The 20334-nt window shown below is 32.5% G+C and overlaps 1 protein-coding gene and 1 long non-coding RNA gene across 3 annotated transcripts; one reads left to right on the top strand and one right to left on the bottom strand.

The window, feature by feature from the left end:
- Window positions 1-11989: 11989 nt before the first annotated feature.
- On the bottom strand, window positions 11990-14705 carry LOC126776940 (uncharacterized). Of its 2 annotated transcripts, XR_007669997.1 has the most exons (4): window positions 14618-14705; window positions 14289-14370; window positions 13251-13419; window positions 11990-12118 (listed from the first exon to the last, which is right to left on the bottom strand). It is a non-coding gene; the product is annotated as an uncharacterized LOC126776940 (long non-coding RNA). The 2 variants fall into 2 exon arrangements; XR_007669990.1 differs by lacking the exon at window positions 14618-14705 and having other exon boundaries at window positions 14289-14611.
- A 65-nt stretch (window positions 14706-14770) lies between these two features.
- Window positions 14771-18412, top strand: LOC126776904 (U-scoloptoxin(19)-Sm1a-like). Its single transcript, XM_050499769.1, has 3 exons — window positions 14771-14944; window positions 16157-16303; window positions 18258-18412. Exons 1-3 carry the CDS (start codon window positions 14878-14880, stop codon window positions 18395-18397), a joined length of 354 nt encoding a protein of 117 aa, XP_050355726.1. The 5' UTR covers window positions 14771-14877; the 3' UTR covers window positions 18398-18412.
- Window positions 18413-20334: the final 1922 nt, after the last annotated feature.

Raw genomic sequence — 20334 nt, 5'->3', positions numbered from 1 at the left:
CCATATTAAATCAGATTGGTGGAATACGCTCCAAGTATTCTCCAGCAGTAAATGACCATGACGTCAACAGATAGAGGACGTTTCTGCTTTATTTTTGCATTTACTGACTGTTACAAATTCGAATTGTAATTATTCCTTAAAAGCCGGCAGCGCACCTGCAAGCCCTCCAGCGTTACAGATGTCCTTTGGCGGTGGTAGTCACTTTTCATTAGATAAGCATCTAGCCCGTTTAACGCCCCTGTTACATAATGATGTCAATAGTGGCTGGTCTGTCTGTACACAAGCGATGATATTTAATGATAGTAGAACTGATGAGTTGGTGGCGCTTACATTAACATGTAAAAGTATATGGCTTTTTTAAAATATATTAATTATTATATATATACCACTCATATCGAACTGTCATATTCACAATTTATCCAACAACTTTAACTGTATCCCGTATCGCTATTTTCAAACAGTTATAAAATTATTTATTCGTCATGAAATACCATATTATTATTCTCGACATAAAACGAACGGATCACATGAAAGTAATTGATGGAACCTTTTAAAGGAATGATTAAATTAAAGTATCACGTTGTGACAATATATCTTTAAATCCAATATAAATAAAGAAAATAACTCAAGATTTAGTTCAGATTTTTCAAAATACGTTTCTCAAATGTATTTTATTAAGTCACTGTACGTGTCTAACGTTGGATATGTTATCATACTGGGTTAAGGTTCACCTCAACATTTTATTTCCTTGCTCGTAGATAAATTGCGATGAATTCTTGTAACATACGATTTAAAGGTAAGCATTCTGAATTTAAAAATATTTTAGTTTAAAAATATCTCCAGTACTAAGTTCCCTTGTTGGTTTAGTGGCTATTTTATAAACTTGAGTTGAAATACAAAGTCGAGTCATTGAAAAGATATTGAGTTTGACCGGTTAAAAATTCTTAACGGTATCTTGCATTTAGAATTTTGCCGGTGTTAAGTGCCTATCTCTCAAAGCACAAAAATATTTTGTTACTGCTGTTATCTCCATTCGTGTGGGGTTGTCGCCCATCTATGTAAGAGGGTATAAAGAGTTATTTATCTTTGCGTAGTTTTCGTTCTTATGATTGCTAAAACTTGGTCAAGATGACTCAGAGCCTTCCCCTTAGCGTAGGGATCGAATTATAGGTATATAGGTTTTTTCACATAATTTAAGTATACATTTTGAATAATATCATTTTAATAAATATGTTAGCACACTTACATTATAAAAAAATCGTTAATTTATTGAAAATAAAGGTTAAAGTAGATATTTATAAAATAAAATATCACAATAATATTTTACAATCAAGAATGAAGCAGCTCTGCAAAATGGCGGGTCACATCGTAAAACAGTCAAAATTATGTCGCTGTGTTACCTTAATTGTGCTATTACGTCGTTTTCTCCTATCTGCGGTTACCTTGCTCTTAGTGACTGTTCACGTTATGATATGCTTTCGAATCTTATATCGGATATACAAAAAAAGTATTTATTTAAAATTCTTTCCTATGAATGAAAATGGGATGGGGGTATAAGGGTTAAAACTGTAATTTGAATATTTTTTTTTGTAATTGTATTGATGATCATATTCTCTTGGCTTCCATTCTCATGATATTCTCTTGACAATTTTTTTTTATTTTGCAGACGAGCATATGGACCACGTGATGGTAAGTGGTCACCAGCACCCATAGATATTGGCACTGTAAGAAATGTTAATCGTCGCTTACATCGCTAATGCGTCACTAACCTTGGGAACTAAGATGTTATCTATCTTATGCCTATAATTACACTGGCTTACTCACCCTTCAAACCGGAACACAACAATACCAAGTACTGGTGTTTTGCGGTAGAATCTCTGATGAGTGGGTGGTACCTATCCAGATGAGCTTGCACGGAACCCTACGGCCACGTGGTCACGGCTTCCATTCTCAACGAGAACAAGCTAAATATGCATAAAATATCATGTATGCGATAACTTTGGTACACCATCTATTCTATCCCTCCTATAGATATTCTTTCTATTCTACCTTGAAGTCTGTGTTTGTGTCTGACTTATAAATACGTATATTTTTTACTAGGTATAAATATTTTACTAATGTGGGAGGATTTTGATAATTTCGTTATCTTGTTCAAACTTTACTACTTATTTCCCCTTAAGTTTTTTTTTTTTTATAGAATAGGAAGGTGGACGAGCATATGGGCCACCTGATGGTAAGTGGTCACCAAACGCCCTTAGACATTGGCATTGTAAGAAATGTCAACCATCGCTAATAGCCAATGCGCCACCAACCTTGGGAACTAAGATTTTATGTCCCTTGTGCCTGTAATTACACTGGCTCACTCACCCTTCATCACTCACACAACAATATCAAGTATTGCTGTTTTGCGGTAGAATATCTGATGAGTGGGTGGTACCTACCCAGACGAGCTTGCACAAAGCCCTACTACCAGATTGTGGTAGTCGGTTTCATCACACGCAATGAGTTATCCCCAGTTTTGATTGAAAGTGTTTTACCATAAGGCGGTTCAATGCTACATAAAAAAATCTACATGAAAGTCGTCTTATGTTATTGGAAACAAACCGTGAAAATGATAAAATATCGCTCGTCCAAACCCACCTTACGGAGAAGTATTTTCTGGCTTGCCACTGTATTTGTTGTTTCATGTCTTTTACGCTTGTCATTGGTTTCGTCTTTATGGAGCCACAAGGAAACAGAATTAGGATTTTATTATTTTAATGTTGTGAAAGGTAAAAATAATTGGCACACTCACTGACAAATTTCGAAAACAAATTAATTAATATAAAGCAAAATAAACAATTTGTTTAAAAGAAACAAATTTTAATTAAAATTAAAAAGAAATTTGTTTTTATTTACTAAGTTGGCTTAGGAAAAATTTTATTTATTGAAAATCTTAAATTAATCACTGTCTTAACATTTCATTCCATTTATTATATTTTAAAAAAAAGATATTAAATTATGCAATTATTGAGTGATTTATTGAATATATTGAAAAAGGTGAAAGTGTATAGAATCCTATATATTATTATTATAAAATAAAATTCGATAAGTCAAACCGATTGCTTACAATAATATGATTACTAGCTCTTTTTCAAATCCTAAAACTCCTGTAATACTGTCAATCTTGTCAGTGTGATTCAGAAATATTTATAATAATAATAGTAATAATTATATCCTGGGACATTATTCACTAACGGCCATCGAATCTCAAACAGCTTGCACTATGGAAACTAGACAACTAATATACTACATATACTATTTTTTCTTTTGTAAATACATACTTAAATATATATAATTACACCTAGACTCAGGACAAACAGCCATGTTCATGCACACAAATGGATGGGAATCGAACCCACAACCTTCAGCGTGAAAGGCAAATATCTACCAACCATGCCAACTAGCCTGTCAAATAGATTAAAACCGCATATTAGTATTTTAGTTTAGTTTTATATATTTCACGTGTAATCTTGTTATACTATATGAAATACCTTTATAAAAATCCAATAGAAAACGTACCACATACTTCCTGTCTAGCAACATATTTACATACAAATCCCTTTGCTCACATAAAATCCAATTTAACCCATTTAATATAAACACGAGTTCCGTAAGAAATTCACACTGCATATGCAGGTAGAAACAATGATCATATTTTCATTAGACATTCTTATAAGCGTTATAAAGAGAAATACAGTATATACTTTTAGTATCGCATGCGAGATGTAATATGAGTTTGTTTTCGTAGACGCTATTAAATATATATTATTTAACTGACTAAATCGTACAATTGATGTATGAGAGTTTGTCAAATAGTTTGACGTTTCTGGACGTTTTGTTAAGTCACGTAGTCAAGGACTTTTTCCATGAAAGGGCTATCAAATGCCAAAGTAATTATACAATTGATACTTTTTTTTATAGAATAGGAAGGCGGACGAGCATAAGGTTCACCTGATGGTTAGTGGTCACCAACGCCCATAGACATTGGCATTGTAAGAAATTTTAATCATCGCTTACATCACCAATGCACCACCAACCTTGAGAACTAAGATGTTATGTCCCTTTAATTACACTGGTGCACACACCCTTCAAACCGGAACACAACAATCCCAAACACTGCTGTTTTGCGGTAAATATCTGATGAGTGGGTGTTACCTACCCAGATGAGCTTGCACATAGCTTTACCACCAGTAGATACCATCACACTGGTTGGTCTTGATATGAGCGAGTTCAAATATCTGTCCTTATAATATAAGTATAGATTTTATAAGCATTTTCATATTAGTTATGGTAATATTTTTAACTAAATTAATAATAACTGTTTGGAAATGAATGAGCGAAAAAAAACTACGCGAGATATAAAACAACAAAACACGGAAAGATTGACTCGCTTGATGGTTGTCTGGGGGATTGCAGGAATTCTTTTTTTAAAATGTATAGGCTAGCGCTTGACTGTTATCACACCTGATGGAAAGTGAGATACAGTCTAAGATGGAGCGCGCTTGTAGGTGGTGGGGAAAACGGAGGTCGGGAGGGTATTCCAGACCTTGGCGGTGCGTATCAGAAACCAATAAAATTTGTAATAGAATTGTAAAATATTAATTATTATTAAATTATATAATAAGTTACGTGTGGAAGAGAATAAAATGTTAAAAGTAAACGTGAAAGATTGTTTTACTGGGGTATTCTTACACTATAAACAGAAGTTTTCATTAATATTAAAATAATATAAAAAGACAGCCCTTATATAAAATTCTTTCAAAGAAGATCAATCAACTAACTATAATAGTTACTGAATTAACAGTACTGAAAGTAGAAGATGCAGTATTTTCTTGCATACTCTTGGCCTTTGCTTTATGCAGAAAGCAAGCAGCAAATGGATATTAAATCAGGACTCTTAGTAATAACTTATTTCAGTACAGAGTACTTTTCATCCTGGAAAATGAAAGAGGATGTACTCTAATATGTCTTCCACTTGCAAAGTTCCGACTACATCTCTTTAGACGGATTATATATATAATATCTCAAGTAATTTTGAAACCAACGAGTGTTGTTTAAATAAATAAATCGTACCCGTCTCGATGGCGCCACGTATTCCAGATCTAATAACAGGGTTTTGTAAACAGAGCCGAGGCAGAAATTCCTCTGGAGGCGATAATTTTGCAAGCAACGGCGCTAAGACGACACTGACATTGGATTCTACTAAAATATTAAAATAACTTCTCAGTCTGCGTGTTTATTAAATAGTTGCTACATTATTTAAAATGAACATAAAAGACAATATTTTTTTTTAAGATATTACATATCTTGGCATTAACTATTTAAGCAAATTAAAAAATATACTTGATTTAAGTAGGTTCTTATGAGCAATAGTACCAAATGGGCACTGTAACATAAATATAATATTGGTAAATCGGTTTAACATTTTTTATAGAAATCAATCATTATTGTAAAACATTTGGTTGTCTAGTTTCTCGTTTACTCCAAACTATTTATTTCTATTCTAAATCCGTGAAATATGACTCTGAGTTTTCTCATTATTGACGCCCGCAACGTTACCTGTTACAAACGAGTACTTTCTGGCGCATAATTGGTCTGGAAGTTGATGCACGTTTGGTAACTGTCTGAATGTTTTGTGTACAAATTGAAATATTTTCAGAGATGAACGGCGTTGTGGAATGGCCTAGTATGTAGTGGATACTATCTTATCATTTTGAACGGCTAGGCAAACGCGACCAAAGCGCCATAGGTACACAGTGGAAATTCCCTGCCTACGTACGAAGCGCTTTGAATCCACATTCATCATTCGCATTGCAAAACTGTGGAATGCTTTGCCTGAGTCCGAATTTCCCGATAGGTACAACGTTGGTGTCTTCAAATCCAGAGTGAACAGGTTTCTTTTAGGCAAGCGTGCTACATCTTAGACCGTATCGATGGTTAAGATCAGGCAAGTCAACGATTAAATGCTTGCCTATTAAGTGTAATATATATATATATATATATATCAACGGTTATTGGTGGAGTATTTTATTTCGGATGAGGTACTACGTTTATTTATAATGTTTTATATATCGACCAGAAAATAAAATATGTTACACGTTTTAGCTACGCGTTACGGTTATGCGGTACGTTCGAAATTTATGCATTTTTATTATTTGTATATTGTGTGAACGGATTGTGTTTTATAAATATAATGGAAAAGTAAATTGTCAATAATCTCTTGAAAATAGCTTGAAAGTGCTTGAAATTACCAGTTTATTTAAAGTTTGGACGTTGAATTGTAAACGAATAAACGCAAAAAATCTTTCCAATTTAAAATTATATCTTTGTACCGTTTGTAGTTGAAGCACTTTGACGTCGAAGTAATAGTGCAAAAACAATTTTAAAATATAATAACCCTTATTGCCATCACAAGAAGCCTAGTTCATTTTTCGCCCAGAGAATTGGAATTTCGTATCAATGCGGAAAATAATTATGCTGATTGGATTTCAGGCATTATTCCACGCGGTCATGGTTCGTTGTTTTGTACCGTAGCCATTGATAATTTTGATTAGTATTATTTATATTTAAGTCCTTGATGTGAATAATTAAATAAATAACTATTTGATAAATACATTTTAATCTAATAAGTAATCAATACGGAATAGCACTGTATAATGTGAATATATACATATTTATTTGTAATAATTATTTTGATTAATATAATAATATTAAGTATTTTGATTAAGATAAATACTGATATTATAACCACACGTCCTGTGAAATAATCGAGAAGAGTAGGAGCCTAAGAAGATGGTAGTCTGGTCTCGCGGTACCACTGTGTATACATGAATATCTGGTGCAGGGAATTGAGATCACTGTCTTTCTCCTAATCATAAATTTAGTGATTAAGACCAGTTTCTTTCTTTAACGATTTGAAGCAACTCGCGATGTCGGGCTTGAGACGATTCTTTTTCTCTCCCTATATATGTTGAGTAATGTCAAAACGATCATATACTCTATATGATCCGTCCAAAAGACGAATGTCATCGCAAGGGTTTTATTGGGTAAGAACCATAAACCGAAATGAAATTATCAAAAGAAATATCATAATAAAAAATTACAATAAAAAAAAAACAATATGAGTAAATCAATGGAATTATTCTTAAAAAATAGACAATTAAATCAGAACAAATTGAATCAAGATATACATTATTAAAATTGCTTTTTAACGGCACTTTTCAGTTATTTATACAGAATCATAATAAATGTAAAGCTACCGTTGGTTTAGAATGTAGATTCTACGGGGACCGACAATAAACTTAGTAGATACTTTTTTCCATTATTTCATAATACACAGTAACATAACAATGAAATACAATCAAAATTTGTTTATAAATATTATACAGCTTGAAAGTCAACGGGTACAAACTCCACGCTTTTTTGCCATATAAATCATTAGGTTAAGTAGTACACAAAATAAACAAATTTAATATAACGAATGACCCTTACTCTCTTAAATTATAGTTAGGGACTCTCGGACAGGTATGTTTGTGCTAGTCACTGCGTGATTAATTCAATTTTGATTAACGTTGGATCGTGTCTAAGAAGAATGATTTAAGAGTTTTTATCATTACTAAAAGGGAAATTTTTATCACTGTAAAAGCACTATTATTGGAACACATTAGGGAATAAAATGGGACGTTATTTATAAGTACTTTTTCTTGTTGGTACTACTACTAATGGTAGTTTCACGTAAAACTCAAAGCGATCTTTATAATTTATAAAAGTGCTTTTGTAAACGCTATTGATTTATTTTTGTATTTAAAATAATTTCAATTAAATTAGTATATCTGTTTATAGTCGTTTTATTATAATTTTGTTAGTTCGACGAGCAGATGGGCTACCTGATGGTAAGTGGTCACCACTGCCCATAGATATTGGCACCGTAAGAGATATGACCCAAGGAATGGGTTCATCACCAATGCGCAATCGACCTTGGGAACTAAGATGTTATAACCCATGTTTAACTAGTTACACTGACTCGTTCACCTTTCAAACCGGAACAAAACAATACTAATAATGCTGTCTGGTGGTAGAATATTTGATAAGTGGGTGGTACCTACCCGACGAGTTACTAGTACTAGACGGGTTTTCACAGTGTAGGACTATTCTATATAAAAAAATAACCAAATAACCGTAATAGAAAAAAATGATCTGAACTTCATCCCCTAAGCTAAGCAGATCAATCAAATGTGTATAGGCTGTCACAGTGTATCAAATACAAACGTTTTCACACATGTTACATAAACAAATTAAGTATGTCGTCTCATTTTGATAAATGAGATATAAAACAAGCAATATTGGTTACCACTTTAATTATGTAAGTTAATCTATAAGCTAGCTTTTATTTCATATATTTACGGAAATGAATAATTTTAATAAAATTATATACTAACAAATTGTTATATTTTATGAATATATAAATAATACTTAAATCCCAAGCATAATACAATTATGTAATTTACACAAGAAAAAAGATTATAAAATGTATGCAAAAAAAATCTCATCCAAAACTATCTAATGATATGGATTGAATCGTTTGGAAACTGTACGTTGACGTTTAAATCTAATCACTTGTAATAAATTAGGCACTTCTTATTTGATTTTACAATTATCTATGTATATAAAATAATAACTGCCTAACTGACATACCAACGCATTCAAGTACTGGGGCAATAATGAAAATTTGCATACCTTTTTTAATAATAATAATAATAATGTCCTCCAGACCGATTTCAGCCACAGCGGCCAATCTCAGAGAGATTAGCCAATTACGCAGGAGATATTATAGTACACAAGTGTGTGCGCAAAGATAGGTGCATTCTCTATTCCCTAACCCTCATAATCCGATGGGACGGCAATCCGACACGACCGGAAAAAGTTCAAACGGAGGACCAACGGCTATACTTGCTTTCCGAGGCACGGGAGTGTACACACTTCTAACTTTCAGACTCCGGGCTGCTACGAAAATTTTCTGACTGAAAAATCCAATAACTTTTTATTGGCCCGACCTCTGAATTGAACCCAGTCAATACCCATATCTTTTATTACAGTACAGTACATTAGTTACAGTAGGCTGCTAGACTTAGGAAGAATTTCAGAAAATTTACCCCTGAAGGTATAAAGAGAATGAAAGTTTTTACGAAAATCCTTAATTTTTGAAGAAAGTGCAATGGAAATTGGTATTTATCATTGATAATTATGACCCAAGCAAAGCCGCAGGTAAAACGCTAGTTAGGATATAAGCAAATTTAATAAACGATGTTACTTTGAAGTTAAACTGACTATACTTCTACGGATAATCCCTGTAACCCCATATGACATTAGTTCTTGTTAGTGACTAAATAAAATAAATACGGATTACGCGAGCTTCCTCGTAAACAGGGACGATTTTTTTACATTTTCTCGGCATAACTGTGATATGTATCGTCTTGAGCTTTCTCGGCTACTATATCTTAAGCTACCTTACATTTTATTACGTAATACTATTGTCATACACAAAGATTGCTTAACAGTTTTATTAGACTACCATAGATAAAAAAAACAGTTACTAACACTTTGAATTTTGTATAAGATTTGTATAAGGGTTTGAAGGGTCAATAGCGCATTGTTGGAAAAGTGGTGGTGTTCGAGAACGGGTAAGTTAACTTTAATTATTTGTATTAACAATTCAAAAATCGTTTTGTTTTGTTAAATGACACGCAATATTCCGATTATACTCCTTGCGCTTATTTATTTACTTTGATTTGTAATATCATTAAAATCATGAATGGAAGCCATTATACCTGTCATGTGACAATGTGTACTTTTTACGTCGTTATATGAATTACGTAAAGAAAAATGCATACAAATTAAAACGTTCTTCTAAACTTTGACCATAATTTAGACAATAACTCTCAATGGAATCCATTGAAAGGGGACAACTTCGTTTGATGAATAACTAAGGTGCTCTGAGCATGTTTGATAACAATATAATGTCGCTATCTAATATTTATAGAATCCTAGTAGTAATTAAATTTATATACATATGAATATTTCTTTATTTATCATAATATTATTTTTAATTTTAATGTTTTTAATTTTATTTAGTGTCACGCAGGCATAAATTTAACTTAAAATGTCGGTACATTTTACCGGTCGGTCGGTCGGTACATATTATTTACCCTTTAACGTTTTAAAGGGTAAATAATCGATACTGATAATTGCGTTCTTCTGGCAAATTTTGTCAAAGGATTTCCACAACTGCATTTTATATGTAAGAAAAGTAGGATAAGTATATTCGCTATCTATTTCCCTCACTCTCATAATCCGATAGAATGGCAAATCCGACACGGTCAGAAAAAGTTCAGGCACAAAAATACGACCTAACGTGTTTTCCGACGCATAGAAGCGCAAACAATGTGAATTTCAAGATTCCTAGTTCTTACTGAGAATCTATCACAAGAACACATTTTTTATCTCATATACGCCAGCGTTTGACCATTGAATTACATTATGTAAAGCGTTGTCACGGTCTAGGATGTAACACGCTTGCCTAGAAGAAACCTGTTTACTCTGGATTTGACAACGAACAACAAACATCAACATTATATCACGAAATACAGACTCAGACAAAGTATTTCACAGTTTTGCAGCGCGAATCATAAATGTAGATTCGAAGCGCTTCATGCGTAGGCGGGGAATGTCCACCGTGTACCTATGGCGCTTAAGTCGCGTTTGTCTGGCAGTTCAAAGGGGGCGAAATTAACTTGTGTAATTCCTGAGCACATTCTCCGAAATGTGTTCAATAGAAAAGGAACAGTGAAGTCAACTCGAACATTTATAATAATATCGCTAGTATTCTTTTAAAATATTTCGTATTCTCGACCTAAATACAACTCTATTGTATGTTGGGATTAAATACAAGTCGCTCGTTCATCATTACTTATGCTAAAATAAGATTGATATCTTTTCTGGGAATCACACGAAACGGAGGGTTAAGTTTATCTCAGTCCTTTGTAAACGTATACGGGTTATATAATACATTATAATTATTCAAAGGCATGTGCTTATTGCGGTTTAATATGATAAATATATTTATATCATTAATTTAAGAGAAATTTTATGTTTGATAAGAATAAAGGCATTGTAAAGTAACAGCCTGTGAATTTCCCACTGCTGGGCTACGGCCTCTTCTCCTTTTTTTGAGGAGAAGGTTATTCCGTCATGCTGCTCCAATGCAGATTGGTGGAATACACATGTGGCAGAATTTCAGTGAAATTAGACTCATGCAGGTTTCCTCACGATGTTTTACTTCACCGTCAAGCACGAAATGAATTATATACACAAATTAAGAACATGAAATTCAGTGGTGTTTTCCCGGACTTGTACCCACAATCATCGATCATAAAGGTATACAAACTTAATAAAGATGATAGTTTAAATTTATAACTGACTGAATTCAGTTTGCAATAAAAATTAACAAAAACATTTATTTTATCGGACATAATGTATATTTCATTTATACATTTAGTATATTTAAATTATGGAGAAGCAGTGTTACTAAAAATAAATTTTTTTTTTTTTTATAGAATAGGAAGGTGGACGAGCATATGGGCCACCTGATGGTAAGTGGTCACCAAACGCCCTTAGACATAGGCATTGTAAGAAATGTCAACCATCGCTTATAGCCAATGCGCCACCAACCTTGGGAACTAAGATTTTATGCCCCACTCACCCTTCAAACCGGAACACAACAATATCAAGTATTGCTGTTTGCGGTAGAATATCTGATGAGTGGGTGGTACCTACCCAGACGAGCTTGCACAAAGCCCTACCACCAGTAATGTTTGCTTTGCGTTTGGTAACTTGCAAATATAGCTATTAAGTTAAAAATATTAAGGCAATTATTTTGAAAATACAGACAGACACTTCAATTTTATTTATTTGTATAGATTAATCTATGGTGGCTATAACTTGACTTCATAGCAACACCTGGAACTATAAACACACGGCACCGTAAAAGAAACGGCAATAGAGTGGCGGTCATCTTCGTCTGCAAATAAAAAACAATTTAACAAATTACTCTCTTACAAGAAAGGAATTGGTTAAAAGTCTATCAAATATAAAAGGGCAAAGATCTATAAAATATTTAAGTTACAAATTTATTCATTTTAAAAACACACGTTAAAATTATTTAAAAATATATACATTCAAATAACACATTGATTGGACACACACATACACAGTCACACACTTATACATCTTAGTTCTTCGCAAAACAGAGGGAGTCAGAGAGCTCGCGAGTTATATCAATTTAAAGGACTATTACTTAAGCAGCTGAGTTCTATACAATTTATGTAATTCCTTCTCTGGAGATGCAGTTAGTAATTCAAAAACAATTTCACTCCTTAATCAAATCAAAATGTCGTCGTAAATAAGTTTTTTAATTTTCTCACGTTTGCAGTCTGATTTGTTATAACGATTACGGTAAAGTTGTGTTGTATTCTTTGCATCGCGATGAAATAATATTAAGATACATTTATAATATAAATATACTAATGTATAAGAAATAAGAATAACGAAAAATTCTTTAAGTAGGTAGTTTTATTTAATTTAAATAAACTGATTTATTTTTATTTTTATTTTTTATTATTATTCTTAAAATCTGAAATTACGTAAGTATTCATTAAAAAATACAATCATCTTATTTAAATAAACTCAGGTATAATATACACTTACATAATATTTTTACACAAATATTTGTTGCGTGCGTACAACACTGCGGCACAGGAGACCAGACCCGCCGAAGGGGTCAGGATAACAGGGTGGAAATGGGTAAAAAAATAAGATGAATAATAATAATAATAATAATAATATCCTGGGACATTATTCACACACGGCCATCTGATCCCAAATTAAGCAGAGCTTGTACTATGGAAACCAGGCAGCTGATATTACACTACATACACTACTTTTCTACTACACATAATACTTTTCTTCTTTACTTTTTTACTATAGCCTCAGGACAAACAGAAATATGCATGCACACAAATGTCTGTCCTGGGTGGGAATCGAACCCACAACCTTCGGCGTGAAAGGCAAGGATCTACCAACCACGCCAACCGGTTCGTGATGAAATAATAAATGGTCAATGCACCATTATTTAATTACACTGGTTTACTCACCCATCAATCCGAAACAGCAATAACTTACTGTTTGGCAGTAGACAATTGGTGGGTAGGTATCTCCCAGATAAGCCTGCATAAAGCTCAGCCACCAATAACTTAAGGTGAGATCTAAAGTATTGCCTTCCCGAGCAGAGGTAGATTATGGGCAATCTAATGTTTGATAACACTGTAAAGATTTTGTCCTTGAGTTTAAATTAAAGTGAAACGATAATTATAAAACCATATTATTACAAATTTAACTAAACAAATCGTCTATTTTAAATTCACAAAATGACAGCCTAATTTCCTATCTTTTAATCTTCAGGGTTCTATCGTTACGTTACGTTCGTTACGGATCCTCTAATATTTTTCGCATAAAATCGCGTAAAACATTTTTTCCATCTAATGAAACCCTTTGGCTTAGCAATTGAGTAATTCTGCGGATAACATCAAAATAAATTAACTTCTTAATAAGGCGTTATCATGAATGGAGCCGCATTTCGCTTCAAGGATCTTTAATATTTTACAAATATTGGCACTTTTTCCTTAAAATTTCTAATAAAAAATGGCTGGAATTTTATCATTCGTATGGAATTAAATTTGCTATTTGTTATATTTTTATAAAAAAGGTAAGTGGACGCGTAAATGGACCACCTGTTAGTAATTGGTCACCGCTGATCATAGACGTTGGTGTTGAAATTATTAACCGTTTCTCACATCGCCAAGGTGCCACCAACTTTGGGAACTAAGATATTATGTCCCTTGTGCTTGTAATTATACTGTTTCACTCACTCTTCTGAAACATAATAATACTATTTATTGCTGTTTGGCAGTATAATAAATTATGCGTCAGTGCTATCCCGACTTGCACAAAGCTACCACCAAGTACTACCTATAACTATATCCTCAATCAAACTCGTTTTTGAATGTTTCAAATTATTATATAATGTAATATAATAATACTAATTTAAAACTTATACAAGGAATATAAAACAGGACCTTGTTAGCTCTATATATACTTTTCTATAAACATAACAGACTTAATAAAAAAATTACCTTTTGCTTGTTCTTATGTTAATATCATGTTACATTTCTTCTTCTTCTTTGAATTCTGTTTAGTTAATCTGGATCTGGTCTCCTATAATTGAAAGATCACACATATTTTAAAACATTATTCTATGATGTAATATACTCGTAAGTATGTATCCTTCGTTTGAAATCCTTTATAAATAAATACAATTACAAAATTGAATTGCGATATACGACTTTTATTATAAAAAGAAACTGGGATATTATGTTTGAGACTTAAAAAAGTATGTTATCAATTTGTCTCGTTCTTTATATAATGTTATCTTCGCCGAATTAAATAATTCACTGTACATAACCTGACAAAGGCTGTTAATAAACTGCCTAATTATACAGGTACGAAAAGAAAATATACAAATAAAACAACATTTCGTTACACAATGCAATTCAAAAATAATTAAATTTTACGGACTGGAACTATAAAGAAAAACGGATGCGATAACAATAGTTGCTAAAGAAGTATTAGCATTCAAACGATGCGGGTCGCTTGATATAAATGTGGTAACACCATCAGTTGATTATTATAGATATATCGGCTGTGAAACGAGTAACATACGATATGTTGAAATACTTAATATGTGTGGTGTTGAGTTCTTTGATATTGGATGTCGTTGTGTCATATGATTGTAAGTGATAACAGTATTAATTATTTTATTTTTCAAGAGATATTCCTTTGAGTGAAATTACAATGAAATTTCAAGGTTGAATTTATTTTTAATATAAAATATGTTTGATAGAAGCGTGACGTCATTTACGCGATAATCGCGATTGGTCCATCATTTTCAATTTCAATACAATGAAGTATTATTTCGGGATTCAAATATATGTCTTTAAATTCATACTATATATTTCAAAAAATATTTTGGATAAACTATAATATACAATACGATAATTGTTAAAGTTAAAAATCACACAAACTATTTCTATAAAATAAAACTATTTCTATAAATTTTACTGCGCTCTGTGTAAGCTCGTCTGGGTACCTCCAACTCATCAGATATTTTACCGTAAAATAGCAGTAAATAGAAGGGTGAGTGAGCCAGTATAATTACAGGCACAAGAGACATAAACATCTTAGTTCCCTGAGCTGGTGTCGCGTTGGGGATTTAAGCGATGGTTAACATTTCTTACAGTGCCAATGTTTATGGGCGTTGATGACCACTTACCATCAGGTGGCCCGTATGCTCCTCCGCCTACTTATACTATAAAAAAAATTGTATTTCCACGAAATTTCATCCATAATTGCAGGTACGGTTAAATAATAAACAACGGAACATTTACTTCCATAATGTCGTTAATGGCATGAATACATCTTTCAAATAATGTTACTGGTGGTGGTCCATATTCCGTACCATGGATGTTAGTTAGTTCCGTACTAATGTGAAATAGAATTTTTGATACTTTTACATGTTATGTGGATGCAAAACATTAAATAATATACTGTCAATATATTCTGTTAGCAAAAGCCATTTAATGTCTGTAAGTCTTTGAATTTGACAAGCAAATTTTGAGTAGTATAGGAAGAGTAGTAATTTTATATTATAATTTATAATTAATGTAAAAAATATTTTGCTATACAAAATAAAAATAATTACTTCTTAATATCGAGCAATTGTTAAGTTTTTAATTTCATATAAATAGCAATGTTTATATACTTAGATTTAATACTCAAGGGTTTTCGATCAGTTGTTTCACCTTAGTAAGATATACATGTTAGAAAAGTATATTCTCAAAGGAAAGTTATAAGCTTTTAATATGTTAACTTAAAATTGACAAATACTAATATAAAATATATCAATATCTCCTAATACAACCCGTATATATAATACTGATTACAGCTGAAGGAATTTCAAACCTCGAGCTACCATGTCTAACTTTTGGCGGGATATGTGTGCATACGGACGATTGTCCAAAAGATAAACAATCAGAAATAAAAGGCCTTTGTCCGATGCAGCAGAAAAGCGGTTTCGAATGCTGTCATGCGCGTAAGTACAATGTTGGTTTTTGAGTTTAAAATGTTACAGCATTCAGTAATTACTGTCTTGATTATCTCAGTACAAAAGTAAATTATTTTCTTACATCATTAAATTTGTAAACGTTCCGGCATTATTTACGACTATTGTGTACAAATAAATCACTTCACTTCTCAAGGTATCAAGTGATACTTTTAATTGTGGTAGTAGGTCTTTGTGCACGCTTGTCTGGGTAGGTACCACCCACTCATCAGAGATTCTACCGCAAAACAGCAGTACTTGGTAATGTTGTGTTCCGGTTTGAAGGGTGAGTGAGCCAGTGTAATTACAGGCACAAGGGACATAACATCTTAGTTCCCAAGGTTGGTAGCGCATGGGCGATGTAAGCAATGGTTAACTTTTCTTACAATGCCAATGGGCGTTGGTGACCGCATACCATCAGGTGACCGATATGCTCATCCACCTAACTTTACTATAAATTAAAAAAATATGATAGAAAAATCAGCTCGTTTAACAAAACAATCGTTATGATTTCACCTTCTCTTTTAGATATACCTGGACTTCAAAAATGGTTTAAGTGTTCGTAAACGGGTTCACATTGCACTCTCTATTACAAGGCCATTTTCAGCGCAGTCTCCGGTTTTGCATAATATTCGTTAATGGTCAAAATCCGGTCAAATCTCGTATACTATACTCGATGCATATTTTAGATCGAAACCTAAACCAATTTCTGGTATGAAGTCGATAATGATTGATCTATTTTGTATTTTATTTTCTTCTCTATGTAAATATTAGAATTAATATAAAAGTATTAGTCAAATAGGTTTTGTTGTTATATCAACTTTGGGATTTTTTTTTATCTAAAGTATTTTTTTAAGAAAGAAAGAAAGATTTTATCTGTAAGCACTTCGAGTAATTTTCTTGAAGTAATATTTTATATTTAATGCTTTAGTAAATCAGTGGTTTTAAGTGTACAATGAAAATTATTCAAAAAAAAAAAAAATAATGTTATTTATTGTATATTTTCAATAATATTAGCTCAGCGGTAAGAACACGTAAATTTTAACCGGTGATAGCGGGTTCAAACCCAAGCAAACGCCTTTGAATTTTCACGTGCTTGATTTGTTTTTAATTTTAATCTTGTGCTTGGAGGTGAAGGAAAATATTTTGAGGAAACTATATGTGTCGGTAGAAAATTTTACCACATTTCTATCTATCAACCCACATTGGAGCAGAGTGATAAAATAAACTGCAAGTCTTCTCCTCAAAATCAAAAGGAGGGGAGGACTTTGCCTCCCCTCCTTTTGATAAAAAGGCTCCTCCTCCTGAACAAAGGTTCAGTAACGGAATATTTACAGGCTGTTACTAACTTTAATTAAATTTGAAGTTAACATTATATAAATGTTTGCAAGTTTGACTGCTATTCGTTGTTATATTTCGTGTATCCTTTCACCAACCCACTTCAAATCACTGAAACTTCAAGAGCACTGCTCTTCTATTGAGAGGATTTGACTTGACTTAGCCTAACAGTAGGGCATTTATTACCTTTTTATAATAAACTTTTAACATTCAACATTCTTCCCGACTGTACTGGCCGTCGTCGCGTTTGGACTCTACTACCACTCACCATCAGGTGGAGTAGTCATTTGCCATCCCGGGGCATATAAAAAAAAATATATATATATATATATATATAATATAATTTCTTATATTATATAAAATATAATATACATAACAATTATAAAGCCTATAAATAATAATAAATCAATGATTCTTTTAAAAATAACTATCGAATCAATTAGTTTTATAGTACTACCGGCATTTATTGTTTCCTCTCTAATTAACACAATCAGAACAGGAGGTACAATTCAATTACGACTCTTTCGATGAATTATTTTAGCGATACAAATTACATGTTATAGAAGGAAAAAATAAATACTAAAAACAAACGCATTTCGTTTTGCAGTTCCAAAATCAGAAACGAGGTGCAGCAAACATGGCGGAGACTGCTCTGCTAAAAATCAACTATCCTGTCCAGAAGACCTAACTTATAGAGAAGCAACCGACTGCACTGACGATGAAGTATGCTGCATTTTAGTTAATTAAAGACCTTACGTTTCACTTATGTTTTATTTGAACACTTACTTCGTATCGTGCCTGGTATCTTTTTCATCCTCTAAATTAGAAGAATGTTATATGCATTCTAGCTTAAGTTTATCATTGAACTTTTATATGATACATTTATGCCTGTTATTGGTTTTTGCTCATATTTCTTTTATAGGCATAATTCGAAATGCGTTTTTATGTGAAGTTTTAGAATAAAATAAAAATACAGCGCATATGGTTACATTTAATTTAAATCTTATTGTGTTAATTTGAAGATCTATAATAGACTGTACCGGCTATAATTTATAAAAAACGTGAAAGTGAAAACGTAGCTCTCAGTTTTAGTTGTGCTGGCATATTATATGAATAAAAATATTTTCTTCCAATATGTGTAAGTTCTTAATTTTTTCCGATAGCGATGTAAAATATACATAAATGAAATTGTGAAAAAGTTCAACTGATTTTTCCTGGATGTTAATAATATATTATGTATGTTGAGATAAATATATTATATTTACAAGATTCTGTTATATGTTTTAGTTACAGCTCTATAGGAATTCCCGTCAACAAAAGTTTAGAAAACATTCCGATTAAATTTAAGATAATAAACAGAATATTATTTGAAAACTCGAGATCATTATTGTTGATAAAATAACCCATTTAGATTAATAATATTTAATTTCCAGCCGTGTTGTTTGAAATTATTGCGTGCTATTACATTTTGTTTAACGAGCGATTCAGGAACACGCTATTTGAATATTATTTGAGCTTTATTAACGCATTGTAGTCATTCTAATGAATCCATTATGTAACGAAGGATTCGTAAGCCTTTGTTTAGTTACTTAAATTAATACCTACAATTTACGCCATTTATAAGGTTTATTTATTTAAGATTATGTGAATTTGAACCTTATTGCCTATATGAATAAGAACTTTTTTGTAATATAAATAAATAATATTTACTAACAATTTGTTTAAACTTTCATATACAAAAAAAAAATATATAAATATAAGGTATGTTTATTTATAGATGTAAGAAAAAATTACAAATAATATATTAAAAAAAGGTGAGCCAAGATGATCCAGTGGTTAGAATGCGTGAATATTAACCGATGATAACCATGGTCATATATTAAACGATGAGCCACGGGCAAGCACCACTGAATTTTCATGTGGTTAAATTGTGTTAATAATTCATCTCGTGCTTGACGGTGAATGTGTAATCCATCAACCTGTATTGGAGCAGCGTGGTGGAATAAGCTTCTCTCCTTTACAACAGAAACTCTTGAGGCACTTGAGGCCTTAGTAGAACGCATAAATTTGACATTTGAAGAGGTATCGGATTGGAGTGACAATAACCAAGTCAAAATCCTACCAAGACTCAAGCGTATTTGTTCACCGCCAAGAGGAGTCCATTCCCCCTGACCCCGAATTTCCGAAATGTATTTGTACCCATCACCGACAGTATTGAACTTCTAGGAGTTACTTTAACATCCAAACTCAACTTTTGGCTATGCATTGAATCCAAAGCTAAAACTGCTGGCAAAAACTTGGTATCCTTAATAAGATCAAATAGTACTTCACACTGGAACAGCTTCTGACCTTATATCAAGCCCAAGTCAGATTGTGCATGGAGTACTGCAGTCATTTATGGAACGACTCTGCTAAATACCAGCTTGAAGCTTTGGATTCAGTGGATCGTCGTGCTAGAAGGCCACTGGTCGCGAAACTCTAGACCTTGGAACACGTAAGGTCTGTCTGTCGGTTTTCTACAGAATATATTTCGGAGAGTGTACCCAGGAACTATTTAATTTGCTTCCTTCGTCACCTATTTACCACATAACTGCGAGGCATCGTAAAGATCTGCAGCCGTACGTAGTTGACGTATCTAAGACACGTACGAAACGATTTGCTTCCTTGTTTCTGATACGCATCGC

Source organism: Nymphalis io, chromosome 2 (assembly GCF_905147045.1).
Source record: "Nymphalis io chromosome 2, ilAglIoxx1.1, whole genome shotgun sequence".
NCBI classification, from domain to species: domain Eukaryota; kingdom Metazoa; phylum Arthropoda; class Insecta; order Lepidoptera; family Nymphalidae; genus Nymphalis; species Nymphalis io.
The sequence above is the reverse complement of the archived record's forward strand: the minus strand, read 5'-3'. Positions and strand labels throughout refer to the sequence as shown.